Source organism: Vulpes lagopus, chromosome 11 (assembly GCF_018345385.1).
Source record: "Vulpes lagopus strain Blue_001 chromosome 11, ASM1834538v1, whole genome shotgun sequence".
NCBI classification, from domain to species: Eukaryota; Metazoa; Chordata; class Mammalia; order Carnivora; family Canidae; genus Vulpes; species Vulpes lagopus.
In genome coordinates this window covers 77,628,106-77,655,856 of record NC_054834.1, presented here as the reverse complement: position 1 = coordinate 77,655,856, position 27,751 = coordinate 77,628,106, and the positions used below count along the sequence as shown (strand labels likewise).

Below are 27,751 nucleotides of genomic sequence, written 5' to 3'. Positions count from 1 at the left end.
CTCTATGGTCGTCTCCGCAGGCCGCTCTAGCCTGCGCGGGGGCGGGGAGACGCTTCCTAGGCCGCGGGAGGCAGCAGAGGGTGCTTCGCTGGGCGCGGCGGGCCATGGAGACCTTACGCAGATCGCTGATCGTGGGGGCCCTTCTGGGAGCGGGGGCTGGCGTGGGCTCCGCACTCTTTGTCCTCGTGAGCCCGGGAGAGCAGCAGAAGCAGGCGATACTGAAGGTGGGAGCAGGTCGGGTGCGAGGTGGAGTGGGCGGGCGGAGAGCCCCGGGCTGGGGCATGGGAGTGGGTGAGCACTGCGAACCTCCCTTCCTCTCCGCAGGAGATGCCCGAGCAGGACCCACGGCGCAGGGACGAGGCGGCCAGGACCAAAGAATTAGTGCTGGCCACTCTGCAGGAGGCAGCGGCCACGCAGGAAAACGTGGCTTGGAGGAAGAACTGGATGGTTGGCGGCGGGAGATCAGCGTGAGACTTTTCTCCCGGGCACGAGTCCGACGCGACCTTTCTCCGCAGGCCCGGCGGGGAGTCTGGACTGAGATGCCGGGTCCAGGCCTCCCTGAGTCCTGGGAGCCGCTGCGGGGTGAGCACGTCCCTCCTCCACCCCCGACGCTGCTCTGACTGCGCTTGCACGTCCTACGCCCAGGCCTGGGCCGTCGGACGTGGCGAACTGAAGGAACCAATAAATCACGTTCCTCCGTCTGGACAGTGAGCCCTGGGGTCTGACGTTTATAAATGTCTCGTGTCCTGGGGGTCCGTGCTGGGGACATGGGTGACCAAGGCTCCCACCTGCCTCGTGGCGACATATTCAGAAACACTAGTCAGGTCATGTGCTCTGCTAGTGTACTTTTGGTGATAACCAAGTGACATTCTTGAAATCAAAACTCTCTTGGAAAATCTTGTAACAATACCTGCCCATAAAGGACACTTTGGGTTTCCTGTCCTTTGAGTGAGGAGGAGTGGGGCTGCTAGCATTTAACATGTGCCACGATGTTTTCTGGGGCTGTTGAAGTGATGGAGGACAATTTGCTAGGAGTGAAAGCCTGCTTTGAGTCAGATTTTGATTAGTCTTGTATGTCACAAAAACTTCCTTGAGCCTCAGTCCTGTTCCATTAAAGGTGACAATTATCTTGACAGCTGTTGTAAAAAGATTAACTTGGAAATGTAAAGTGCACTGCTTGGCACAGAGCAGCCTTTCAATAAATGTAGGGGAGGGTTTCCCCTTAAAGGATTTGACTGTAGTAGTTCACAATCTCTGAATTCAGTCATGGGGTCTTGTAGATGTCACTGAAGGAATGAGATAAAGCTGGCATTTGGGTCACACCCCACCTCCAAATCAACCAATTCACCCCATTGTCTACTTTTTTTTTTTAAAGATTTAAGAGACCCTGGGGCACTCGGGTGGCTCATTATGATCTTGGGGTTCTGGGATCAAGTCTCACCATGGGCTCTCTGCTCAGTGGGGAGTCTGCTTCTCCCTCTGTTCCTCCCCACTGACTGCTTGTGCTTTGTCTCTAAAAAATTAGAGACTCTGGTGGACAGGGTGGAGGGAGCCCTAAGCAGACTCCTTGCTGAGTGCAGTTTGGGGCAGGGGCTGGATCTCCCAACTCAGAGACCACCTGAGCCAAAACCAAGAGCAACACCCATAACCAACTAAACCACTGAGGTGCCCCACTCTTTTCTATTTCACAATCTTGCCTGTGGTTCCAAGCAAGATTTCAACTGAAGAAGAAAAAAGAAAACAAAACCCAAAGCCTGTTTTTATTATAATAAAGCCAGAACACTAAATACAGCTTGGTAACACTGAGCTGTAAACCCAGATGGGAGCATTGATGCTGTTTTCAGTGGCTAGATGTTGTGAAGCGCTAAGCCAAACACATTTGTTAAGTGTGATCTTTGGTTTAATTGTGGCCTCTTTCCCTAGCCCACGAATGAGAGGGAAAAGGTTAGCAGCTCTTTGAGGGAGCATTAGAGTGATGTGGTCAGCAGCAGTGAGGGGCTATGATGAAGGAGCTTGGAGGTTGAGAGCCTGAGTCCTAGAGTCAGGCTCCCCAGGTGTGTCCAAGTTCCACTGTCAGTTACCTGTGTTGGTTTCAGCAAGCCATGTGCTTTGTGGTGTCCCCCAGGTAAGTGCCTTCTTATCTCAGTTAATACATATACAGCAGTTAAAACTAGTGCATATTAAGTACTCAGTACTTTTACTGAAGAGGAAATGCGGTGTAAAGGTCACTGCAATGCTGCTCTGGCCATTTGTGAATAGCCGCATTATACAATAACAAAAATTACCCAGGGCACCTGGGTGGCTCAGTGGTTGAGGGTCGGCCTTTGGCTCAGGTTGTGATCCAGGGGTCTTGGTCGAGTCCTGCATCAGGCTCCCCACAAGGACCCTGATTCTCCCTCTACCTATGTTTCTGTGTCTCTTATGAATAAATAAATAAAATCTTAAAAAAAGATACCAGGCAGCCCGGGTGGCTCAGCAGTTTAGCGCCACCCTCAGCCCAGGGCCTGATCCTGGAGACCTGGGATTGAGTCTCACGTCAGGCTCCCTGCATGGAGCCTGCTTTCCCTCTGCCTGTGTCTCTGCCTCTCTCTCTGTGTGTGTCTCATGAATAGATAAATAAAATCTTAAAAAAAAAAAAAGAAATTACCCTTTTAGTAGCTAGTATTTATTGGGAACTTACTAGGTGCTGGGCATTATGCTAACGCTCCCTATATCAGCATTATATAACACCTACAACAATCCAAATTAACAGATACTATCATACTTCTTTTACTAAAGTAGCAACTAGGCTGGCTTCCGAAAATCAAGGCAGGCACAGGTGGAGGATGCCCCCCACCCCACTCCTAAAGTCATGGCACATGAGTAAGGATTTCAGGCCTATGCACTGCCTTACCTATAGGAGCAAAAAGCGCTACCCATTGTACTCCCCCCATCCCTAACAATCTCCCCTCTCAACCTCCCAAGCAAGTAAAAAGACCCAGAGATTGGAATCAAGTTTGTTAGAAACTTGAGATTTTAAAAAATGAGGTCTATCCTAAATGCCTTCCCTTTGGCTTCTTCCTGTTTCAGTTTTGGCCCTCCCAGCCATTCAGGAAGGAGTCAGGCACATAGAGAACTCAGGGTCTATTTATTAGGAAGGAGATGTCAGTGCTTTATCAAAGATGAAGAGGTCAGAGAGAGATGGTGGGATAAAGGCCTCTCAGCTGGGACATTTCTTGGCCACAATAAGAACAGCAGAAGGCACAAGTCCTGAAGATGGGAGAAAATAGCTTTGACCACAAAGATCTCTGGCTTTTTGCCCCCTCAAGATTTCTGGCCGCACACCATCTCCACAAAGTCTTCTGGCATTCCTTCCTTTCTTGGGCATACCCTTCTCCCCCTCCCCCATGTCCTGTTTCTGGTCCCAAGTGTCATACCCAGCTCCTGCAGAGGCCGTTCCATGTCAGCCTCTGAGAAGGCCCGCCGGGGAAAGCCACTGAGCAACTGCACAGGGTCCTGGTCTCCCCCAGGCTCTTCTCCACGGTGGAGCTCCACATAGAGCCTCACAGCGGCCAGCTGTTCCCGTGCCCGGAACGTCTGGGTCAGTGAGGTCCCATCTGGCAGCCTGACCTGAAGGGCAAGTGAGAAATATAGTACAGGGGGTGTCAAAACTGAGGTACCCAAATAAGAAAAGAGCTGCAAGGTTGGCTTCTGCTTCCTCTTTGAGAACTGAACCAGCATAATTACTATTTACAACACCCTGATGGGGCAACCCAGGTGGCTCAGCAGTTTAGCGCTGCCTTTGGGATGGAGTCCCGCATCGGGCTCCCCACAGGGAGCCTGCTTCTCCCTCTGCCTGTGTCTCTGCCTCTCTCTGTCTCTCATGAATAAATAAGATCTTAAAAATCAATCAATCAATCAATCAATCACCCTGATGATGGGGATCCCTGGGTGGCTCAGCAGTTTAGCACATGCCTTCGGCCCGGGGCGTGATCCTGGAGTCCCGGGATTGAATCCCACATCAGGCTCCGTGCGTGAAGCCTGCTTCTCCCTCTGCCTTTGTCTCTGTCTCTTTCTCTCCCTCTCTCTCTCTGTCTCTCATAAATGAATCAAATCTAAATAAATAAAATAAATAAATAAATAAATACACCCCGATGAACCACCACTTATTGTCTGCTTTACTAAGCATTGAAGAGAGGCTGCAACTCCCTCACGTTTTAACAAAGACAAGGATAAGAACATACAAAAATACATACATAAATATCACACCATGCAAACAGTGTGATAAGCCGAATAAAAACATGACCAACTAAAAAGGTAATTGCTGAGGAAGAGTGAGGTATGGATTTAAATTAAGACTGAGGCAAGTGAAACTTGGTATCTTCTAACCGTAGAGAGAGAGGATTTCAAAAGTCATTTACAAAAAAGGTAGAGGTTTGGCAAAGGGAACCAACTGAAAAAAAGCTCCGAGCCACGTGTTGTATAGGCCAACGAAGGAATCCCAGAAGCAAGACAGGAATTACAATCAATACCTGTATGCGACACTGGTCATACTCCCGCTTGGAGGGAGGCTCCTGGCTGGGAGAGGACGGAACCGGCCCTGGCTCTGTTGGTGGAGACGGCCGAGAGCCCACATTACCACCATACTGGAGGACAAAGAAAGCATTGATCAGGTCCCCACCCATTCTTACCAGAAACATCGAATGGCCATCTTCCCCTCTGAAGCTAGGAAAGGAGATTCTTTTACTAGCCCATGTACTTCATTACCCTCAATGTCTTCCCAGTCACCTACCTTCTTGGCTCTCTCTGCTTTGTCTCTTTCAATCTTTTCTCGGACTCTCTGTCTGGAATGCAGACAGGAAGAAAGTAGGACAGACGTTGACAAAGCAAACCTAGCTTCCCAGCTCATCTGTTATCTACCATCCCCATCACCCAGACCTGGCTGCTAACTCTTCAGCCTTTTCCCTCCTCCGCTCCTCAGCAGCCCGGCGCATCTCATCTTCTTGCAGCCGCTGCCGAGCAGCTGACAACTCTTGCCCTTGTTTCCTGCGCTGCCGTTCCCGTTCCAAAGCCTCACGCTCCTCTCTTTCTTCACGCTCCCGCTGCTTCTGGGCCACCAGCTCCAACATCCTGTGTTGCAGAAAAGAAAAAGCTCAAAAAATAAATGGACATGGATCAAGAAGATGAGTTTGTAACAGGGACTCAAAATGAAATACAGAAACATGTGTCTGAGGAGAGATGAAAGAAACAAAAAGGAAACCACCAAAGAAGGACAAAGGGAAGGCGGAAAGTTCCAGGTTCTTTGATCAAGACTTGTGTACTGTGCACAGGTGGAAGGTGACCCTCAGAAACGTGACACTGTTCCTTGCTATATACCTCTTAGTCTGTTCCTGTCTCTCCTCTTCACTCAAAACGGGTTTGCCTTCTCCGGCAGTAGAGCCAGTTCCTACAAACAAACAATCACTATTACTGCCCATTCATCCTCCCCGAACTCTCTTGAATAATCACAACCGTGTCCCTCAGTCAGGACCTTCAGGGCCACTTTGTTCCGAGACGGTGGGTTCCCGTCCCAGGGCATGTCCAAGGGGCGTCGGCAGCGGCTCGTCTACATCTGGTTCATCTTCGTGCTCCATCAACCTGGCAGGGAAAGTCGGGAGGGAGGTTATCCCTGACGGTGCCTCTCCCCACAGTCCCCCAGTCCCCTGCCACCCGGTCTGAGCGCTCACCAGTCCATTGCAGCCTCGATGCCCTGGTTCCCTGTGAGGGCCAGAGCCTTCTCCCTGGGGGCAGAAACACCGTGAATAGCGCCCGCGAGCCATGGTGCTGGTCAGGCTGGGGCGTGGAGCCTGAGGCCAGGCTGGGGGCAAGGCCAGACAGGTCCGCGACCCCCGTGGGCCGGGGTTTGGGGGGCTCCCTTACGCGCGTCCCCTGGGGAAGCCCATCTCGATGAGACTCTCTAGAGCCGTCAGCTCCGCCATGGCGCCGCCACCGCCGCTTCCGCGCGGACCTGAGGCAGGGCGAGAAGGAGGGGTAGGGAGATAGGGACAGAGCGGGGTGCGCCCGGCCCGCGCGCAGCTCCGCCCCGGCGTCCCAGCCGGCCGCTCTCTCACTTACCGGGCTCTGGACCCTCAGCGGACACGGACAAGAAAAAAGCCGAGGGGAAGCGGAAGTGCCCGGATCTGTTTGGGTCACGTGGCGATGGGCGCGGACTGGTGCCTCCGAGGGCCAAAAAGCACGGGTCTGGCCGCGCTGCCTGGCCCAGGCGGGGGCGGGGATGGGCGGTGAGGCGGAGTGACCGCCCCGGAGGCGACCCCACCTACCCCCGCGCCAGCTGGACGCCCGGCGGCGGTGGGGAAGAAGGGTGGTGCGGCTCCGAAACCCACGGGCGGAACGTAGCCGCTCTCCATGGAGTAACTGAGCGCAGCCAACTGGAATGTCCCTTGGCGGTGCTGCGCGGGAGCCAGAGCGATGTGCGCGCTCTTTGACCCGCTCATCCTCTCTGGGGAGTTGAGCCATCCTCCACCCCGCTGCCAAAGGCCTCTTTGCAGAACACAGTGATCTGATCCTGTCATCACCTCCCTGCTTGAAAGTTCTCCACGACACCCCTGTCACTGAGGACGGAATTTAAAAGCTAGTAGTCTGGTTTCCTCCGTTTTCGTTGTTGTTTGTTTAAAGCCCTCTCAGTGAAGTGAGAATAACAATAAGCACTTGTCCTCGGTACCTGGCAAGACTGTGCCGGTCGGTGTTTCATCTCCTACCTCTTGCTGTTAACCTTTGCCTATTGCAAGGCAGGCCCTGCTCTTCTAGGCCTTTGCACCTACCAGTCCCCCTGCTTGTGACATCCTGCCTCTTATGTGGGATTGGTTAACTCCCAATCCTGAGACTGGACCCCCCCCCCCCATTGGCTTTATTTTTTTAATAATATATATATTTTTAAGATTTATTTATTATTCATGAGAGACACAGGCAGAAGGAGAAGCAGGCTCGATGAGGGACTCAATCCCAGATCCTGGGATAACGACCTGAGCTGAAGGCAGGTGCCCAAACTCTGAGCTCCCCAGGCATCTCCTACAGTTACTTTATAAGGAAATCTTGCGGGATCCCTGGGTGGCGCAGCGGTTTGGCGCCTTCCGTTGGCCCAGGGCGCGATCCTGGAGACCCGGGATCGAATCCCACATCGGGCTCCCGGTGCATGGAGCCTGCTTCTCCCTCTGCCTGTGTCTCTGCCTCTCTCTCTCTCTGTGACTATCATAAATAAAATAAAAATAAAATTCTTTAAAAAAAAAAAAAAAAAAAAAAAAGAAATCTTGCTTTGACCACCCCCTTTCCACCTGCCACCTCCAATATTGACTCCGTTAAACATTTATCCCCGTATTGTGTGGTCCTTGATTACTTACCCTAATGCGCTAGAGACTTTTTATGTGATTAATGCATATTTAATAATCACAACAATCTATGTGATTATACTACTATTAGTCACAGGAAACACATACAGAAAAAGGAGATAAATTTACCTACGGTTACAAAGCTGGTAAGTAGCCAAGCCAGAATCCACACACCCATGCAGTGTGCATTCACTAAACCACTATGCTGTGTTGCCTCTCCATACTGGAGTGAAGAACTTCAGCTTTGAAGTTGGGCATCCTAACTCACCTCCTTACTGGTGTATCTTTAAACCATTTAGAATGTCAGAGTTCTCATTTCCTCCCAGGTGATCTCTTTGAAAGAATGTGAAGATGGGACGCCTGGGTGCCTCAGCCCTTGGGCAGCTGCCTTTGGCTCAGGGCGTGATCCTGGAGTCCTTGGGATTGAGTTCCTGCATCGGGCTCCCTGCGGAGAGTCTGCTGCTCCCTCTGCCTGTGTCTCTGCCTCTCTCTGTGTCTCTCATGAATAAATAAAATCTTAAAAAAAAAAAAAAAGAAAGAAAAAGAGGGCAGCCCAGATGGCTCAGTGGTTTAGCACGGCCTTCAGCCCAGGGTGTGATCCTGGAGACCTGGGATCGAGTCCCATGTCAGGCTCCCTGCTTGGAGCCAGCTTCTCCCTCTGCCTGTGTCTCTGCCTCTCTCTCTCCTCTGTCTCTCCTGAATAAATAAAATCTTTTTTTTTTTTTTTTTTTAAGAAAGATTGTGAAGAGTAAATGAGAAGGCATATAGAGCAAGTCTTGAATAATGAGAAAGCAGGGCCCTCATTTGCAAATGAATACTGAGGAAAAGGGGGAAGCAAATAAAACAGGGACACAGTATTCACTATAATGTGGTCTTAGAATACATGTATTTTTTTTTAAAGATTTATTTATTTATGAGAGAGAGAGAGAGAGAGGCAGAGACATAGGCAGAGGGAGAAGCAGGCTCCTTGCAGGAGCCTGATTCAGGACTTGATCCCGGATCCCGGGATCACAACCTGAGCCCAAAACAGCTGCCCAACCACTGAGCCACCCAGGCATCCCATAATACACGTATTTTTAATTTATCTTGAGCTCTAATGGTTAAAAAAGAAAATAATCAACTGTATAGTATTAAATACACAAACGTGAAGGATACACAAAGATACCCGTAGCAGACACTGAAGACAAATGTTCCAGTAAAGAGCGATGGCTTTGGTCCTTTAAGGAGCATCCTCCTAGGGAAAGTTGCACAGCCTTTAACATAACCAAGGAGGCTATGAATTACCAACGTGGAACACTGTCCATCATCTACTGTGAATAAAGAAAATAAGAGCATTGAGGGACACCTGGGTGGCTCAGCGGTTGAGCATCTGCCTTTGGCTCAGGACATGGCCCTGGGGTCCTGGGATCAAGTCCTACCTCAGGCTTCCTGCACGGAGCCTGCTTCTCTCTCTCTCTGTCTCTCTCTCTCTCATGAATAAATATATAAAATCTTAAAAAAAATACATTGGCATTGAATAAAAATCTGGGGGAATTTTCCTTTGTATTCTTCAGCAGTACTTGAAATTCATATAACTGTCAATTCTGTAATTAAAAGTTATAAACCACAGCAAAAAAAAAAAAAAAGTTATAAGACCAGGGGCAGCCCAGGTGGCTCAGCGGTTTAGCGCCAACTTCAACTCAGGGCGTGATCCTGGAGTCCTAAGATTGAATCCCATGTCAGGCTCCCTGCATGGAGCCTGCTTCTCCCTCTGCCTGTGTCTCTGCCTCTCTTCTGTGTCTCTCATGAATGAATAAATAAAATCTTATTTTAAAAAAGTTATTTGGATCTGAATTTTAACTATTGCTGAATAAATAATCAATGCATAAAAAAAAGTTATAAGACCAGCAAAAGTGAGGATTATACTCTCTAGCAACTCAGGCTTTTCTATTTCCAGTTGGTTTATTTTTTATTTTTTAAAGGTTTTCTTTATTTATTTGAATAATAGGGGTAGGGGCAAAGGGAGAGAGACTCTCCAGCAGGCTTCACACCCAGCACAGAGCCCAAAGTGGGGCTCGCTCTCATGACCCTGCAATTATGACCTGAGCTGAAACCAAGTCTGACACTCAATTGAATGAGCCACCCAGGCACCCCTACATCCATTTTATTTTTTAAAAGATTTTATTAGAGGGGATCCCTGGGTGGCGCAGCGGTTTGGCGCCTGCCTTTGGCCCAGGGCGCGATCCTGGAGACCCGGGATCGAATCCCACGTCAGGCTCCCGGTGCATGGAGCCTGCTTCTCCCTCTGCCTGTATCTCTGCCTCTCTCTCTCTCTCTCTCTGTGACTATCATAAATAAATAAAAATAAATAAAAATAAAAAAAATAAAAGATTTTATTAGAGAGAGAGGGGGGCGGACAGAGACACAGGCAGAGGGAGAAGCAGGTTCCATGCAGGGAGCCAGACATGGGACTCTATCCCAGGGCTCTAGGATCACGCCCTGGGCTGAAGGCGGCACTAAACCACTAAGCCACCGGGGCTGCCCCATCCAGTTAATTTAATTATAAATTCAAAAGTATACACTTCTCTGAAAAATAGGTGCGTGGACAGGAAAATGAAAAGGATCGCGAAAAATGAAAATATCTTCCTTTTATATTTCCTTTAATGTTGGTACAGTGGATATACAACAAACGCAGATTTAGGGAAAGTGGGGGAAATCCTTGGATCTGGGAAATGCCTCAGAAAGCAGTTAGGCAGTCTGTGGTTCTCCAACCCATGTAATTTATCTCCACCCACTTCAGACAGGTGGATTCAGACTCAGGTGTGCCCATACTCTAGATCTAAATAAAAGGTAAAAGAGGAAGTAGTCTTGTCCCAAACTCCTATCCTGCAGCAGCTTGTTCTCAAAAATCCCACCAAAGCCACCAAGGTGACCGGGCCCTTTGGAGGGTATATGGCAGGGATTGGGATCAGCTAACTACAGCCAACAGGCCTAATATAGCCAGGGCCTGATTTGTAGGGCCGATGAGCTAAGAATGTTTTTTTACGTATTTACATGATTACATGGCTATAGAAGTACCTACAAATCACCTTTGATTTTGTCCTCCGGAAACGCAAAGCCTACGTTGTTTACTATCTGGTCCTTTAAGTAAAAAGTTGCAAGCTTCTCTGCTCCTTTCCAACCCTCAGTGTGGAGCAGAACGGAGAGTTTGGGACCTGAGCAAGCTCTCAGGCTAAGCACTGAGACTCACTTGTGGCCCAGGCACCTGGCCTTCTACTCTGCCATCTGGGCTGTTCTGGGCAGCAGCGGCAACCACCTCCTCCCAAGGAGTCCAGGCCGAACTCTCCTCTCCAAGCCCAGACTCAGCCAGGCCTAAGAGGCCCCCAGGTTGCTTCAGAGCCCTGCTGTTGGTAGGGAGGCTGCGCGGTGGGGGCAGCCCCAGCGCTCACGCAAGCAGAAGTGCCAAACCAGAGCAGAGCAAGTCAGCAGGGCCACAACTGTGCCCACCCCAACAGCTGTGTGGACCAGGGTCAGGGACCTGGGGGGCACGGCCAGCCTGCCGCAGGGCCCGAAAGTAGGGCCACTCACCCCATCAAGGCCTTCCCCACCTGCCTCTGGCACGCTGCTTTCTCCAGCTCCATTTGCAGCCACCACACAAACGACATAAGTGCCCCCAGGCTTCAGCCTCTTCAGTTCTGCTCTGCGGGCTGTAGAGTTGAGGGGGGGCCCCTTCTGGGCAGCCCCACTGCCTCCCCAAAGCAGCAGCCAGTACTGGTGGACCGGGGAGGAGGGGGCACACCAGTGCACCAAAGCGCTGCCCGTCTCAGCCACCACGTGCACTTCTCCCAGGCGCGGAGGGTAAGGTGGCTGGGCAGGGCTGGAGAGCCCAGGGCACAGGCAGGCCCTGGGTGCGGCCCTCTGCAGCTCCTTGCATGGCACCTGCATGTGGCGGCAACTATCGTAGTCACAGAGGACAGCAGGCAGAGGCGGCCGTAGTGTCTCATCTTCCTCCTCCTCCTTAAAGTCTTGAGGGGTCAAGAGCTGTGATCTGGCCACTAAGGAGAAGGTGAGAGCCAGGAGCCACAGAAGGCAGGGAGAGCCCAGCATTGGAGTCTGGAAGGGAAGGAGTTGGAGAAGTCAAGACCGCCCAGACCCCATGCCTTCTGCACCCCTCCCCCCAACAAAACCAGGGAAACACAGCTGGGGGCAAAGAAGAGGACAGGAAAGCAAAGAAAAGGACACAGACATGCTGATTTGTCAACCAACTTCTCAACGGGCTATGGACTTGTTGGTTGGTTTTGGGTGAAACAAATGCAGGCTGACCTGAGAGATGGGTGTGCGATTGGCAATGGGTGAAGTACCAGAAACAGTTAATGAATAAACAAAGTGCTGAAGGGCAAAAAAAGAGGATTTACTCAGCCTGGGGAAGAAAGGTAGAATTATTCCCAGCTGCCACTCAAAGGACCGATCTCAGTAAAAACAATTATACTGAAAAACCCAAAGGGAGACAGAAACAAAAAAGAAGAGATGGAATAGAAGGGGAAAATCTGCGGACCTGGACCGTTCCCCATCTATCAAAGGAGCTCCAGTCCCTGCCGCCCCCCACCTGCCATCCCCTTCCCCTGGCCCCCAGTAGCCCCCTCACCAGCGGGGAGGTCTCCCAGCAGTGCAGATCTCAGGCCAGAGGTCTGTGGGTGAAAGGCTAGGGTGTCCCCAGGAGCACGGGCTACACGGGTAGGTTTTGTCTTCAATTGTTTTGGCTTGAAGCTTTTATACCCTTCCATGATGATGTCACCACCTAGCCCCCCTGCCCTGCACCCCCCCCTTTCCCGGTGAATGCCAAGAAGCCGGCTGGTCCCTTCAGAGAGCCTGAGTCACGGGGCTGGGGCTGGGGGGAGCCACAGGCAGCTGCTGCATCTGGAGGCCAGGATGCCTGGGTTTGGAGAGGTGGGCGGAATGTGGAAAGCAGCCAGGAGTGGAGAATCACAGGGCTGAAGCTATGTGTGTGTGTGTGGGGGGGGGGGGGGGGGGGGGGGGAGGTGAGGAGAGGGCCACCTGGCTGCAGTTGGGGGTTGGAAAGTAGCTGTGACAGCATGGGGCCTGGGCTCCAAAATGTGGTTTCGGTAAAAATTATACCACATCCAGGGCAGTCATTTCCTGTCTTCTGCCTCCCAATGGACAGAGAAAGGGTGGGGTACAGAGGCCAGAATGATGCAGCCCAGCTCTCCAGAACCGCCCTCCTCGATCCCCCTCTCCAGTCACGTGGAGGCAGTGGGCAAGAGAGGTTTTCTCTCCTTTGACTTCCTAGGCTTCTGAATGGAAACAGCTGTATAACAGGCCAGGTCTGGAGGCCTTCCCCACCGGCCGGCCCTCCAGCAAGACAACCTCTTCCACTGCTGGGTGGCGGGGAAGGTGCCAGGGCAATGCAGCGTTTTCACAAGGCCCTGAATCCATTTCAAGGAGTCAGGGAAGCAGTGGCCATGAAAATAGTTTATTGGGGGAACCACAGGACAGGGGAAGAGTTGTCAAGTGAGAAAAGGCTGGAATGTGAGGACTCTGTCCTGTTCTCTTCAGGAACTGGAGCAGGTGGGGCGCTGTCGAAGACTGCCCACAGAGGGTTCAGAGCTGCCCAGAGTTTCTGGGGCAAGGGCATGGGTAGGAGCAGGCAGGTTGGCCTCCGTCAGCAAAGCTGCATCTTCCCAGGAGCCTGAACCTGGGCCAGAGGAGGGAGAAACAAAATCCCAAATGGGGCATTAAGTAACCAGGGGCTCTTCAACCCCCTCAGTCAATATAATCTCCTCCCCACCGACATGCCACCTCCACTCCACCAGACCCCCCATGCCGTGCACCCCTCACTGAGCACCCCTCACCATCACTGGCCTCTGGCTCCAGCTCCTCCTCTCCATTCAAGGGCTGCGGATCTGGTTTCTCCTCCTCAGGGAGCTGACCCTCTGCAGCCACGGGGAATGCAGAGGTCAGGCTAAGAGGCTAAAGGGGACAACTGAAGACAGCGAGGGCAGGCGGGTGAGCTGTTACTGTACCTGCCCCTGGGGGATCTTCAGGGCTCTCACCGTCCTCTGTGATGTCTGACAGCTGTGTTGACTCCTCCTGGCCTTGGGGCTCTGTGCCTCCAAAGTGGGTAGAGGACAGGGTAGGGCTAAAGCAACTGCACGCAGGCAGCAGTGCCAAGCTCACCTCCTCCGGTCTGCCTATCCTCTGACCCTTAGCCCAGCTGTGAGGGCCTAAAGCTTCATCCTGGGTAACATAGGAAGCCCCCTCCCATCATGTTTACCTGGATGATGGGCTGAGATCCTTCGCTGTACTGGCTTCTGGGAACTGTCTCTTTTTCGGATGTTTACCTGCGAAGGGGAAACTAGTGAGCAGTGAGGTTCCCCACCCCACCCCGGCTGTGATCTGGACCTTTAACACCCGAGGAGCATCCCCATCATGCCCCAGCCCACTCCTTAGTACAAGAAGGATGATGAAGGGGAGAAGAAGGAAGTCCTTTGTGACCTGCAAGGAGAAGCGGTGTCGGGGCCAGATGCCCCCCCACACCCACTGCATATAGCTGAAGAGCACAATGACACTCAGGAAGGTGAAGTTGCTGGCGACGCCTACAAAGGCGCAGGTCATCGGGAAGTTGTACAGCAGGTACCTGAGGCAGGAAGAGGCAGTTACCGGAGAGCACTAGCCTTCTCACTTCCCAGAAGTCATTTCTAGGAAAATTCAAGTTAGTTTCACTTAAGGACAGCCCCCATACGAGCTGCAGTGGTTCCTCACCTAAGCCCGGTGAAGTGGGCATGGATGCGGAGGTAGGCTCCGTACATCTGGATGCGCTTGCTGTGGATCTCAATAATCGCTCCAGTAGTTGGCACATACTGCAGAGGGCAGGGCACTGAGTGTCAGGCCATGATCCTGTTGCCGTCACTCTTCCAGCCCAATCTGAAGCCCACTTCCAGCATCTCCACTGCTGTTCCTGTTGACCGAGCCCAGAGGCTCTTCAGGGAGAATTCTGGGCTCATGCAAACAGTGGTATCTAGTCTTCCTTCACCCCCTTACCGAGTTCTCCCTATATTCTGAGTAGAGCTCCACCTCCAGGAGCTGTTTTTGCTCTGCAAATCCAAACAGTAGGAGGCTGGAGAAGACCAGTGTGTCAAGCATCTGCAGCAGGTCTGAGCGGTAATGCAACATCACCTGCCAGGGCCAGGAAGGAGAGGCTGGGAACAGGTACCCCCAAATTTCCACAGCCCCACCCACCCTTCCACCGCTCCTGAGTAGTCTGTGAAGTCTGCTTCTTCCTCATGCCCCATGCTCTCTCATTTTCACTTCCTACCACGCTCCCCCACCCTTGACCCAGTCATTCCAACTACCTGAGTAACATGCCTGCCCGCCCACGTCTTCATTCTCCTCTTCCTGAAACCTGCATAGGTGAAGTCCCACACAGTCTCTGATCTTTCCCCCAGGCAGTTCTACAATCCAAAATCGTCTCTAAGTTTCAGTGTACCACCTGAAACTTTTTTCTCCATATAGACACTCAGGGATCTGTATCATAATGTAGCTCTGTTGACAATTCATGTAAGAATGGAGTCTCATATTTATCGAACACCCACTATACACTAGTAAGCACTGTACCTTTTTTCATTGAATCCAGACTAAGTCTTGCTACAGGACTACTATTATCACACCCAGTTGGTAATGCTGTGTAACCAAGGGGTGAAAGAAGCTGTGTCTCGGCTTGTATGTTTGAGTGAGGAGGATTCCAGTGCAGATCTTTGGGGTCTAATGAAGCCCATTTTGGCTCCACTCTTCAGACTTTACCCTGAAGCTGGACAGGCAGCTATCAGGTATCTGGAGTGTCTGTCTGGCTTGGTGAACTGACTCATCTTCCCTATCCTTTTTTTTTTTTAAGATTTTATTTATTTATTCGAGAGAGAGAGAGAGAAGCAGGCTCCACGCAAGGAGTCTGATGTGGGACTTGATCCCAGGTCTCCAGGATCCCGCCCTGGGCTGAAGGCAGGTGCTAAACCACTGAGCCACCCAGGCATCACCCCCCTCTTCCCTATCCTGATGAGTCTGTGACCTCAGACCTAAAGCCCTACCCAGATGTTCTGACATCTGTTGTCACCCCCGTGCCCTCCCAGACAGGTCCTGAACACTTACAGAGCGTGAAGAAGTGGAGATGATGCGGCCGCCTCTGGTGTAGCATGAAATGGTGACTAAGAACATGCCCAAATCTTGATTCACAGGGGACTCTGGCAGCTCAAGCTCTAAGGTAACGCGGTACGGCTGTCCATACATCAGCACCTGCCCAAGGTAGCCCCCATCTCTTTTCAAAAAATACATTAAAAAAAAAAAAAATTCCACCTCCTCCCACCTCCAAACGCTGCCACACACCCCACGCCAGCACAGGGGGCGGCGGGGTCTCTCATTCCCCGGGGAGGTGCTGCCCCCTGGTGGCGGCCCTCCCACTTCTGAGATCACCGTCCCGTGACTTGGCTGAATCAGACTCCACAATTCTGAGAAAGGCTGTGTCACATCTCTTTTTCCAAAAGTGAACCGTCATGTTGCCAACTGGGCCATCTGTGACTCAGGCCTCTGTCCCCGTGAGGCCATCCCCCTGGGCCCAGCCTGCCTTCACTTACATTATTAATTAACCAAGTGCCAGAAGTGTACACCAACTCCCAAACCACCCCTCACAGTCAGGTCACTCCAGTTCAGCTTTCTGTCGCTCTGGGTTCCTTACCTCTTGTCTGTTGGTAGAACCCTGCGGCTCCTAGTGGGGAGGCTTCTTCACTGGCATTAACCTTGAAAGGTTACAGATTTGCCACCAAACACACTCCGGTTTTTCCTGACCATTACAATATTCTTCTAATCTCTTTATTCAATTATTTTTATCTGTAGCACGACATCCTCAGAGGCAAGAGTTATAGCTTTTGTTTTTAAACAAAGAGAATGGATTTTTTTAAAAAAAAGCTGGCTTTTTTAAAGCTGTTGTTTTTAAACAAAGATAATATATTTTTTAAAAAGCCCATAGCGAACCACCTCGAAAATCCAGGTATGGCTGAGGGTGCTTTGAGCACTATCACTAGGGTAAAAGGTAGAAAAATCCTGTAAAAGTCTTTCTTCATACAGATTCTTATCTTCAAAATGAATTATCTGTTGAAAAAATGGATTCCATGAGATTCCTAGCCCATGGAAGAGGCCAGATGAAGCCAGCTGCTTCACTGAATTCTCTGAAACATTTTTACAGGCAGGGGGAAGGGGAGAAGAGGGAGAGAGATCTTAAGTAGGCTCCACACCCAACTCAGATCTTTGGTGCTCGATCTCACAACCCTTCTCAGGGTCATGACCTGGGCTGAAATCAAAAGTCGAATGCTTAACTGAGTCACCCAGGCGCCCCTGAAACATTTTAATAGGTAGTTCTCTAGGTGGGTTGAAGCAAAATGGGTAGTGACTGCTAGCTAATGGGTAGGAGTTTCTTTTTTGGGGTGAAAATGTTCCACGATTAATTGGGGTGCTGGTTGCTTAACTCTGTGCACTAAAAATGACTGAACTATAGACTTATTAATTAAAAAGATTTTATTTATTCATGAGAGACAGAGAGAGAGGAAGAGAAACAGAGGGCGAAGCAGACTCCCTCAGGGAGTCAATACCGGATACCGGGACCACGCCCCAAGTGGAAGGCAGACACCCAACCAGGCGTCCCTGAACTATACATTTTAAGTGGGTGAATTGTACGGTACGTGAGTTTTATCTCAATAAAGCTGTTTAATTATGTTTTTAAACTAGTAATTCTGTCTAAACCAACATCTCCAATGGGAGCCACCAAATCAATATCAGAATCTTGTGAATGACTCCAAGCCTTTGTTAACATCTGATGGGCAGATTCTCCTTCTGTTCCCACATCCCCACACAATATTCACCCTTCCTTACAGGATCGGTCCATTTTGAGCCCCACCATCCCCATAGTCTCACACTGATGCATCAAATTCTCCACAAATTCTTCTGAAATGCAGAATCTGCACCTTATGCCTTGCTACTTCATGCAGTATATAGATTTCTATCAAACCTGTAAGCTCCTGGAAAGCAGGACCACATTTTCTACTTCTACCAAAGTGTTACACAGAAAATAGACACATTATGCCTTCTATTTCTTCATCCCTTCCTATATATTCACTGTAAATGGACAAAAGGATCAACCTGCTTTAATTATCAGGGACTACCCTGATTGGAGTCTCTGATATTGGATTCCCCCCCCCATTCATCTTTCCCTTCCTTCCCTATCCAGCAGCCTCACACCCAATTGTAGGCTACCTGAATCACCTCTAGGATCTCCACAACAGGGGCAGCCAGGTGGCTCAGTGGTTTAGTGCCACCTTCAGTCCAGGGCCTGGTCCTGGAGACCCGGTATCGAATCCCACGTCGGGCTCCCTGCATGGAGCCTGCTTCTCCCTCTGCCTGTGTCTCTGCCTCTCTCTCTCTCTCTCTGTGTCTCTCATGAATAAATACAATTAAAAAAAAAAAAAAGGATCTCCACAAAACAGGCAGCCACACAACTGTATGCACCATTTCAGGTGCATATATACTGTGGCTTTGTTTCTAATTCCCTCTCAATATAGTCTATTTATTACTATTTTTAGCCACAAAAGTACATTATTGAATCAATGTCTTCATAGAAGATTCTGTAATAAATCTCCAAATTCCTTTCCTGAGTAGCCAGACTAAAATGATAAATCTCGGGCAGCCCAGGTGGCTCAGTGGTTTAGCGCCTGCCTTCAGCCCAGGGCATGATCCTGGAGACCCGGGATCCAGTCCTGCGTCAGGCTCCCTGCATGGAGCCTGCTTCTCCCTCTGCCTGTGTCTCTGCCTCTCTCTCTCTCTCTCTCTCTCTGTGTTTCTATGAATAAATAAATCTTTAAATTATATATATATATATATATATATATATATATATATATATATATATATATATGATAAATCTCGGGGAGCCTGTGTGGCTCATTAGGTTGAGTGTCCCAACTCCTCATTTTGGTTCAGGTCATACAGATCGAGCCCCAAGTTGGATTCTGAGCTGGGCATGGAACCCGCTTAAGATTCTTGCTCTAAAAAAAAAAAAAGATTCTTGCTCTCTCTCTGCTCCCCCACAGAAAGAAAGAAAGAAAGAAAGAAAGAAAGAAAGAAAGAAAGAAAGAAAGAAAGAAAGAAAGCGAAATGATAAATCTCTGCCTTACAATATCCAACCTTCCACATCACTATGTCCATTTGGGACCTACTCATTGGACCTGAGAAGTCTTCTTGACAGTGTATGGCTACCTGCTGAGCAACTGAAAGTGGTCACAGAATACACATAGCAAGCTATTTGTACTGCCAAACAACGCCAGTCTAAATACCAATCCCAGATGCTACAACTTACACTCCTCCCTCCAGAGTGATCATTTATGTCTACCCTGTGTCAGTGGACCATTTTAAAAAAAACACTTTCCGGATGATTGAAAAATTCTTATTAAGTTTGATGGCTGATTACTACAAATTATGCTAACAACTCAAAAAACTCTGGTGAGCAAAAGTGATGTTGATGCTCCAATGGTCCTTTTGAAGCAAGAAGGGATCCTCCCTCTTCTCAAAGCCTCCACCAATTTGCCTACTATAAACAGATGCACTCCCATTCTGCATTTCCCAGGGTTTCCGGGTTTGCTAAAGTCCTACTGCCATCCAGCCCATCCCCTGGCACAGTAACCTCTGTAATGTCAAGCCACACATATTTGTCAAGAGTTTCATAATTTCACATACAGGCTTTCAAAACTCTTGGGTAGATTCCATCCTAGTCCAATGAAATAGCTGACTATTTAATTTAGGTTCACAGAGGTCTAAAGCACATCTCATCTAGCAGATATGGCCTGTCGGAAATAATCTAAGAAGGGTATTGCTAACATTTGCAGCAGGAAAGAATAATCTACATGGTTCAGACTTTTTGTTTAACCTCTCTTTCCTTGCAAGCTTTCCTCTTAGTCTCTATTACTCAATCCCTGCTCGCCAAGTCTTTCTCAATCCCTATGATTTCAAGTCTTCAAAGCTCTAATGAAACCTCTCTGTAGCTCCCATACTCACCCGATCACGTCCACCCTTAGCCAGCGAGACATTGGCAACAGGGAAGGAGCAGAGTAAGGAGGTGGATGAATCACAGTCAGTCCTAAATGAGAATGGGGATGATACTCCACTAAGTTATAGAGTCTGCCTTACCTGTCCGTACACCTCCTTGGCCCCCTAGGGCTCCCTCTTGTCCCCCATCCCTTCTTCCAGAACAGGTACCCTTCTCTCTGTCAGAGAGAGATGGAAAAGAAATACAGCCAGGAGATTCAAGACACCTGAATGATTCTTTCATTCTTTTTCCTACTACTTTAGCTTATTTCCTCTTGTTAGAGCAGAATCGCTTACACAGGACTCAATGGATACTCAGTTGAATAGTCTCAGACTTAAGTGTTTCTAAAGACTCACTTGGGGAGCTTGGTAGAAATGCAGATTCCTGGGGGCACCTGGTCGGCTCAGTTAAGTGTCCGACTCTTGACTTCACCTCAGGTTATGATCTCAGGGTCCTTGGATCAAGCCCTGTGCTGGGCTCCCCGCTGGGTGTGGAGAGAAATTGGGGTTCTCTCTCTCCCTCCTTCTGCCCCCCAATCTGCTTCAAGCTCCCTCTCCCTCTCTCAGGGGAAAAAAAAAAAGGCAGATTCCTGGGTCCTATCCCCAAATTCTGATTTGGTAGTTCTGGTCTTGTGCCTAGTTTGAGAAAATTCCTCCCAAGGGATCCACAGATGGTTTTTAAGAGGCTCACAAACCTCAACTTGTAAGCAAAATTACACATGGGCATGCATATATATTTGTGCGTGTGTGTGAATATATATATATCTGTATAATTTTTTTTTTAACATGAAGCTTGAATTCACGACCCTGGGATCAAGAGTCAGATTCACATGCCCTACCAACTGAGCCAGACAGGTGCCCCCATGCATACACGTTTTTATAACAAAAGGGTTAAAGTTTTCATGAGATTGTGCCTCCTAAATGTTTAAGCAGCTCTGATCAGGGACTCAAGACAGGGGAAAAAATAAATGACTTTGGACCACTGATAACAATATCCCTATCAGCATCTCTCGATTGGTCCTATTGTCACTGTTAAGACAAGGGGAGAGAATTTGACAAGGTCTGTAAAATCAGAAGGAACTGAAGCCCCAGGTAAAAAGCAGGACTCTGGGACTTTATGTACTGTCACTTTGTGTTTCCATAATCTCTACTGTACAGGATTATCAGGAATGGGATAAAGTGTACAAGGAAACTTGCTGCTTTCCCAATACCTTCTCTACTGAAGGCCAGGTTAGTTCTGAGACAACCCAAGGGATCTGTCTGGTTTAGACGTCTACAGTGGCCCTGAGAGGTATGACCCAACCCAAACAGAACTGATCCTCATAGTGACAGTTTAAAAGGGGGATTTTCTTCTCCTTCTCTTTAACAGATTTCAGTAACCAGAGGCAGAACTAGGATCTTAGAGCCCCACCAACCCAGAGCTTCCTTGGCCTTGGGCGGTGAAAAGTAAGAAGCCCTATAAACACACTGTGCTCAAGTTTTCTCCTCTGTAATCCAAGGGGTTGAACTGAATAAGCTCTAAGGGGCCTAAGAGCAATTCTCTCAAAGAATTCCTCGACATTGGTAGAAGACCCCTCTCACCTGTAGTAGAAATGCACGGGGCTGAGGTGGCTGACTGTAGGCATGTAGGAATAGTAGAAGGAGCCATAGAGGAAGACAGACACCCAGAGCAGGAGGAGGATGGTACAGAAGAGCACCCCAAACTGTAGCAGCAGCTTGCGGGCACGACCTGCCAAGATGTGGCCCACCTCCTGGGCCCACAGTAAGGCAGGTACTGGTGGGTCATTGACCATGGCAGGGAGTGCAGAGTGTCTGGCCCCAGGTTCAGGCCTTGAGTTCCTAGCTGCTCTGCCACCTGGACGCCACGCCTGGCCATGGGGTGAAGCAGCTGGCGGTTCCTGGAAAAAGACAGAAAAGGGGGGAAAATGGCTTTTTTCCTAGGGGAGGTGGGGACAGAGAGGACAAGCTTACTGGACTGGGTTTGAGGAACCAGAGATAACAGAACAGTCTTTGTTTCAGGTGGCCTCTCCCCAGGTGACTGTGTTCCTCTAGCAATCATCACTTCCCTTTCCCACTCCGCTTGGTTCCCAGTGCCAAAGTCGGCTGAACTTGTCTGTTGGACACGTGATTCTGGGACAGGCCACCTTGATCTCACAGCAACACATAACACTCGGGGAATGAGCACCTTAAAAGGCTTTTACACATGAGGACACCGAGTCCACCCCGCGAGGTGGCTGCCCCGAGGGCACGCGCGACTTGCCTAGGGTCGTGCAGCCGCACTCAGACAGCCCCTCCCGAGTTATCTGCCCGCCGCCCAGAGCCCCACCTAACGCACCAAAGGGGTAGCAGCTCCGGGCCGCCGCTCCGCACTCACCAGTACGCAGGCTGCCGAGCAACGGCAAAAGGGACTTCCGCCGCCCTGGAAGCCCCGCCCCCTTCCTACGGCCGCCGCGGGGCTCGGGGCGGGGCCCTCCCGGGGCGGGGCCTGGCGGGCGGCCGGCTTCCTTCCTCCGCCGGCCGCGTGCGGTCTCTCCCCGCGGTCCGGTTCCCAGACCCAAGGGGACAGGCGCCTCCCTCCAGGCTTCAAGACGTGACCCAGGGAACGCTATGAGTCAGCAGCAGCCCCCTGGGCCCGCCCTGGAGGCCGCAGTCCCGGCCCTCCGCCCACACCTTCACCACCGGCCGTTTACCGCCCCCTCCCCCGCAAAGGGGAAGGGCGGGTATCCAGCTGGTGCTGATTTTTATCGCCCACAGCCCCTTGGGCCTGTAGGCGTCCACGGCAGGGAGTACTGCTGGCCGGCCGGCTGGCCCCGGTCACAAGAGTGGCAGCATTTCAGCTCCGTGTTTTGTCTCCAGCACTTGGGATGTGATCCACCACCTCTGACCCTAACTGGACTCTCCCTCAGAATCCCCGCAGCGCGTTATGGACACTAGACCTTGGCAGAGGGTACCTTCTATTGTGTATATGACTCTTCATCCCATATAAGATCCCTCAGAGCGTCAGGTTAATATTATGTACATCTTTGCATTTCAACAGCACCAAGCACAACGCTGCATGCCTGGGAAGTAATCTCTCAAACCAATACCCACCCTCCAAAACCCACCCAAGGAAGCCCATCTATTTCAACACCCAGTGACTTTCCCCCACAGTGCCCCCTACCTCTTCTTTGTCCGATTCTTTGATCTGGTATCTGCACAGCTCTTTTCCCCCAGCTTCTCCTCCTCCTTGTTCTTTAGGCATCTTCCTGATGCACCTTGTTGCCCCTTGATCTTCCACTCGAGCCACTTGTGGCTAGAACATGAAGTGCTTGGTGATCTAGAAGCTGATACCTGTAACTCATCACGTTTTCCTAGATACAGAGAACGGAGGGTCCCTGGGAAAGAAAAGAAGATTCAGGTACTACATGCTATGTCAGAGGAGGGAGGAGGGAAAAGGGGGGCGACTGCCCAGCTGATGTCAGATTTTCAAATGAGCAGAGTCCCCCGCAGCCAGTACAGACTCCACTGCAGGTGATGTCACAGGTCCAGACCACCCCATTTAAGGGGGGAGTCAGCCTGGCCTTCAACTCCTTCCAGCTCCTTCAGCAACTTCCTAGCCCAGACTCAGAATGCCTGCAAAGGGGGAAGGGCAGCTAGTGAGACAGTTCACACTAGGGGGTGTGTGCAGGGGCTGCAGTCAGCAGCCAGGCTCCCCCACTGGCCAGGCAGTTGGTATGTTCCAGGATCTGAGCAGCTTCTTCTAGCATCCTTCATCCTTCAGGTACCAGCGTCTGGGCAGTGCTTGAGCTGCAGGAACTGGGCCCAGCCCTCAACAGAACTCTGACCTGACCTCCCCAGTGGACTTCTCTGTATTAGCTCCTTCTGCTGCAGCAGCAAATACTTTCAACTGCAACTCCCTGCAAGGTGGGGCACCCATCTTGGGGCAGGCTTTGTGCACCCCACTGACTACTCCCCAGGGCTACCACTGCCTGTGGCTGCAGGTGAGTAGGGAGTATCCTGTTTTTCTCCCCCTGGGTCTCAAGGAGGCAGGTGGGGGTCATGTGCCCTCATCAGGGTGGGGCTCTTTCTGGTTGAGGCTTTCAGGGCTGGGAACACACAAGGCTGGAAAGGCTGAAAAGCCTTAAATCATTATGTCTAATGATCTGTGGGCCCAGGCCGTGTGTGAGTTTGGAGGGCATTTCATCCCACTCTCTCCATTTCCTTAGCCCAGGAAGACAGGGATGGGAAAGGCCACTGGAAGATGAAGATAAGAGGAACAAAATATTGGGGCAGCCTCGTAAAGACTGATGAAAAATGAACATGGAGGGGGGGGTCCTCAGATGAGATTATGCAGCTCCTCACCTCCCACATCATACTCTGAGCTATTCCTCTCTTTTCTCTAGGATGAAAGGGGAGACCCCCGTGAACAGCACTATGAGTATTGGGCAAGCCCGCAAGATGGTGGAACAGCTTAAGATTGAAGCCAGCTTGTGCCGGATAAAGGTGGGCGGATCCTGGGTCCCCTCAGTTGGCCCAGTTGTGCTGTAGGTCCCCAAATCTCAGGTTAAGAGACGATTTCTTTCCTTGAGTCCCTGCGATCAGGGGAGGAGTCTCCGGCTCTGTGGGACAGTCCCTCTGAGGGGGATGAGGGAAGAGAATACTGTCCTAAGAAGCCCTAGAGATGGCAAAAAGATAACCCATTTGGGGAGGCAGGCTGCAGGCCCTCTCAGGGGATCTGGCTAACAACTCCCCTCCTGGCTGTGCCCCAGGTGTCCAAGGCAGCAGCCGACTTGATGACTTACTGTGATGCCCACGCCTGTGAGGATCCCCTCATCACCCCGGTGCCCACTTCGGAGAACCCCTTCAGGGAGAAGAAGTTCTTCTGTGCCCTCCTCTGAGTTGCCCTGTCCCTCCACACAAGCTCCTCACCTGTCCCTCTCCTGGGCCCTCCCTTAGGTTAGTAACTGTCGTGAGTCCCTGAGGGTCCCTGCATCCCACCCCTAGCCCTGTCCGACCCCGTGAGGTCGTCCGAAGCACAAGGCTCTCCATCACCGATCTGTCGACCCCGTTTCCTCGCCCACTGCAGCCGACCCCAAGAACCCCCTGACCCAGGGACCCCTTAGTTCTATCCCCAGAAGGGCCGCCAGACTCTGCCAGCGTCCTGCAGGCTTCTCTGTGACAGACAATGGAGACAGACAATGGAGAGAGGCACTGGCCGGGTGCTGGCTCCCAGTCTCACCTGGAGCTATGAGAAGGGTAAAGCCATTTGAAGAATAAAGGTATCCAGAGTCTCAGAAGACAGCTCCTGTGTTAGCCTTCTTGGGGAGAGGATCATTAGTCTGTGGATCTGGGAATGTGTGCGGCAGGTGAAAGACTTGCCATTCCCCAGGAAAAGGGCAGTCAAACCAGGTTAGACATCGCCTAGGACGGGAGATCGCCGGGACTGGGGAGACGGCGGGCGCGAGAGAGCCTCAAGTGGGAGAATTAAGTTACGACATCCAGAAGCTGCGGAGAGCATTCACACACACACACACACGCACACGCGCGCGCGAAAGCACTGAACACAAGTGAAAATGAAAACAGACCGAACAGGATGGATTTAGGGAGGGCAGTCGCAGACCGCAGGAACGGAGGGGAGGAGCTCGGCTCGGGTTCCTGCGAAGGGGCCGGTTTTACTTCTAAGATGGCAGCGCCCACAGCGTGCCCCTTTCCAAGATGGCCACCGCCATAGGACGCGCGCCAATATGGCAGCCGCGAGTCACTGGGTTTCACCGTACAGGGCGTCCCAGCTAGCCCCATACGTAAAATGGCGGCCCCAGGCAGCCAGAGTCAGTGCAGTCCCATCTGTGCTCATCTGGTCTCAAAATGGCTGCCCCTGCCCTCGCCAACTTGATGCCCATTCCTATGCGGCCCAGAGTCTGGAAGCCGACGTCCCCCCGGATCCAGGTGAAGGCACACGGGTGGTCATGAGCAAAGCTCATGGGACAAGGGGACCCTGGCAAGCATCCCGTAGCAGGCGCTGGTCGCGGGTATCTTGCGAGGAAATCTAGGTTCTGGAGCTTGCCAAGCTTAGAGGTGTAAACGTAAGTGTGCGGCCAGTGCCCGGCGCCATTCCTTCTCTATTCCTGATCTCCCTAGGAGCTGGGTAAGCCCGAAGTTGTTTCAGTTTGGGTTTCCTTGTAGGGCTTGCCGTGCTCCCATTCTCCCTCAGGCCTATTCTGTCACATCCGCCAGAAGCAACGTTCCCGCCCCTAGTGTGCCTACCAACCTTCGTCGTGGTCCCAGCTTGCCGTCTGGCCACCAGCCAAAATCAGGGCTTAATGTCTCACGAGCGCCTCCCAGACCCAAACTTGGCGAGGTTTAGAAGCCCGGGATGCTTTTCTAGAAGTCTTTTCCTTCCAAGGGTGAACATAAGGAGGTGGGACCAGGGCCAAGGCAGGGAAGGTAACAGTCCCAGGGTGTCTGCTCCTCATGCATTAGCAACATCTCCCAAATTCAGGGATCTATCTTTTCCAGGAAAAGCCTAGGCTGGCTCCTGTCTTGTGCCACCCTGCAGTAATAGGAGGGTGGCCTGTATTAGGGATGGCCATCGCCCCAGCTTCCCCACATCTTCGCACAGGAAGACGGCAAGGGGAGAGGGATGCAGAGAGGAAACCAAAGCAATAAAGGGCATCCTACCAGGAATTAAATTTAGACTCACTCCACAGGCCCAGGGGCACCCAATGAAATTGCGGCACTTTCAGAACAGCAGCTTTGCAGCTGTTGATGGAGTTCTGAACCCAGCAGGTCCTGGAGATCATCTAATTAATTACCTCATCCTGGAGATGAAGAAGTAGGGAAAAGTAATCTGGTTGCCCTCCTGAAGTGGGGCCCTACCTCCATTCTGTTCAGGAGTCCCCGTCAGTTCCTTCTTGGTGTTTTATGAAAAGTCTTGAAAGGATCAAGTCTGTTCTGTTTTATTCTTTAAAGTTTGGTTTATTTTTTCGGGGGGGGGGGGGAAGCAGAGGGAGGGAAAGAATCCGAAGCACACTCCCAGCTGGGTGCAGGGGAAGGGAAGAGTGGGGGGGATGGGGTCAGGGAGGGCTCCATTTCATTGGGAGATTAGGACCTGAACCCCAATCCAGAGTCAGTAGCTCCACTGACTGAGCCACCCAGGCCCTCCAAGGATCAAGTCTGTTTTAATCTCTGCATCCTGAAAGTTTCTGGCACATAGCTGGCACTCAGATATTTAATGAATGACTGTACTACATAGGCTTAAATAGCAAGCAATGCAGAGCAGACCCTAAGGACCTCTCTTTTTCTACTGCATCACGGTGTTGGGCAGATTCAAGAGAGTAAGTGAAAATCTCCACATCAGCTTAGACTTGGTAAAAAGCCAAAAGTGCTCAATAAATGTAATCTTGATAGTAGTTCTTTGTTTTTTAAGCCTCTGTTCAATTTTTCTGCACAATTTTCATATTCATCAGATTGGAGGTAAATGGCTACAGCCCTCGTTGGGGGAAAAGGGGGTTTAAGAGGTTACCAGAGACCAGGCATTAACTATAAATAACCATTAAAAATGATTAATGAGGGCAGCCTGGGTGTGGCTCAGCTGTTTGGAGCCGACTTCAACCCAGGGCATGATCCTGGAGACCCGGGATCGGGTCCCACGTCGGGCTCTCTTCATGGAGCCTGCTTCTCCCTCTGCCTGTGTCTCTACCTCCTCTCTCTCATGAATAAATAAAATCTTAAAAAAAAAAAAAAAAGATTAATGAACTCTAACACTGGGTAACTTTAAATATCCCAGAGGATGGGGCAAACTCTGAAATCAAGGATATGGTCTTCAGGTATACAAAGCTGTAAGCCCCTGGGGTCAGAATCTGTGTCCCATAGAGAGGAGTTAGAGCAGGATCTGTATTTGTTATATCACACTACTCTTTGAAATTAGTTAGGAGGATCAGTTCAGTACTAGCAATGCAATAGTGCTTTTGTTAATTCAAATTACCTTTTCATTCTCCAAATTTACTATGAAATAACCCCCATCAAACATCTTCCATGGAATAAGTAAGGCTTTTCCTTCTAAATGGCAGTGACTCATTAATAAACTTATTTGGCCCCCAAATGGAACCTTACATTTAGCTTTAAAGCTAAATACTGGGCAGCCCGAGTGGCTCAGCGGTTTAGCGCTGCCTTCAGCCCAGGGCATGATACTGAAGACCCGGGATCGGGCCCCACGTCGGGCTCTCTTCATGGAGCCTGCTTCTCCCTCTGCCTCCTCTCTCTCTCTCTCTCTCTCTGTGTCTCTCATGAAT

The 27,751-nt window shown here is 50.8% G+C and overlaps 5 protein-coding genes across 16 annotated transcripts; 2 read left to right on the top strand and 3 right to left on the bottom strand.

The window, feature by feature from the left end:
• Positions 1-45: 45 nt before the first annotated feature.
• On the top strand, positions 46-705 carry LOC121471951 (ubiquinol-cytochrome-c reductase complex assembly factor 3). Its single transcript, XM_041722869.1, has 2 exons — positions 46-224; positions 325-705. The coding sequence occupies exons 1-2, from the start codon at positions 105-107 to the stop codon at positions 469-471; spliced, it is 267 nt and encodes an 88-aa protein (XP_041578803.1). The 5' UTR covers positions 46-104; the 3' UTR covers positions 472-705.
• Positions 706-3,108: 2,403 nt separating this feature from the next.
• On the bottom strand, positions 3,109-6,434 carry UBXN1 (UBX domain protein 1). Of its 2 annotated transcripts, XM_041773387.1 has the most exons (10): positions 6,094-6,434; positions 5,899-5,986; positions 5,706-5,759; positions 5,510-5,616; positions 5,356-5,425; positions 4,918-5,109; positions 4,772-4,823; positions 4,512-4,625; positions 3,417-3,609; positions 3,109-3,249 (listed from the first exon to the last, which is right to left on the bottom strand). In XM_041773387.1, the coding sequence occupies exons 2-10, from the start codon at positions 5,955-5,957 to the stop codon at positions 3,200-3,202; spliced, it is 891 nt and encodes a 296-aa protein (XP_041629321.1). In that variant the 5' UTR covers positions 5,958-5,986; positions 6,094-6,434; the 3' UTR covers positions 3,109-3,199. The 2 variants fall into 2 exon arrangements, with proteins under 2 accessions (XP_041629321.1, XP_041629322.1); XM_041773388.1 differs by lacking the exon at positions 6,094-6,434 and having other exon boundaries at positions 5,899-6,087.
• A 3,552-nt stretch (positions 6,435-9,986) lies between these two features.
• On the bottom strand, positions 9,987-12,675 carry LRRN4CL (LRRN4 C-terminal like). Its single transcript, XM_041773653.1, has 2 exons — positions 11,989-12,675; positions 9,987-11,456 (listed from the first exon to the last, which is right to left on the bottom strand). The coding sequence occupies exon 2, from the start codon at positions 11,448-11,450 to the stop codon at positions 10,737-10,739; it is 714 nt and encodes a 237-aa protein (XP_041629587.1). The 5' UTR covers positions 11,451-11,456; positions 11,989-12,675; the 3' UTR covers positions 9,987-10,736.
• A 143-nt stretch (positions 12,676-12,818) lies between these two features.
• Positions 12,819-25,162, bottom strand: BSCL2 (BSCL2 lipid droplet biogenesis associated, seipin). 11 transcript variants are annotated; one of them, XM_041773641.1, is made up of 13 exons: positions 24,700-25,162; positions 22,642-22,855; positions 21,063-21,379; positions 19,452-19,533; positions 15,504-15,647; positions 14,714-14,812; positions 14,403-14,537; positions 14,124-14,221; positions 13,857-13,998; positions 13,636-13,702; positions 13,385-13,474; positions 13,214-13,294; positions 12,819-13,056 (listed from the first exon to the last, which is right to left on the bottom strand). In XM_041773641.1, exons 2-13 carry the CDS (start codon positions 22,720-22,722, stop codon positions 12,914-12,916), a joined length of 1,479 nt encoding a protein of 492 aa, XP_041629575.1. In that variant the 5' UTR covers positions 22,723-22,855; positions 24,700-25,162; the 3' UTR covers positions 12,819-12,913. The 11 variants fall into 11 exon arrangements, with proteins under 11 accessions (XP_041629575.1, XP_041629578.1, XP_041629579.1 ...); XM_041773644.1 differs by having other exon boundaries at positions 13,415-13,474; XM_041773645.1 differs by having other exon boundaries at positions 13,415-13,471.
• Positions 23,069-24,757, top strand: GNG3 (G protein subunit gamma 3). The gene is made up of 3 exons (XM_041773654.1): positions 23,069-23,461; positions 23,864-23,963; positions 24,230-24,757. The coding sequence occupies exons 2-3, from the start codon at positions 23,865-23,867 to the stop codon at positions 24,356-24,358; spliced, it is 228 nt and encodes a 75-aa protein (XP_041629588.1). The 5' UTR covers positions 23,069-23,461; position 23,864; the 3' UTR covers positions 24,359-24,757.
• Positions 25,163-27,751: the final 2,589 nt, after the last annotated feature.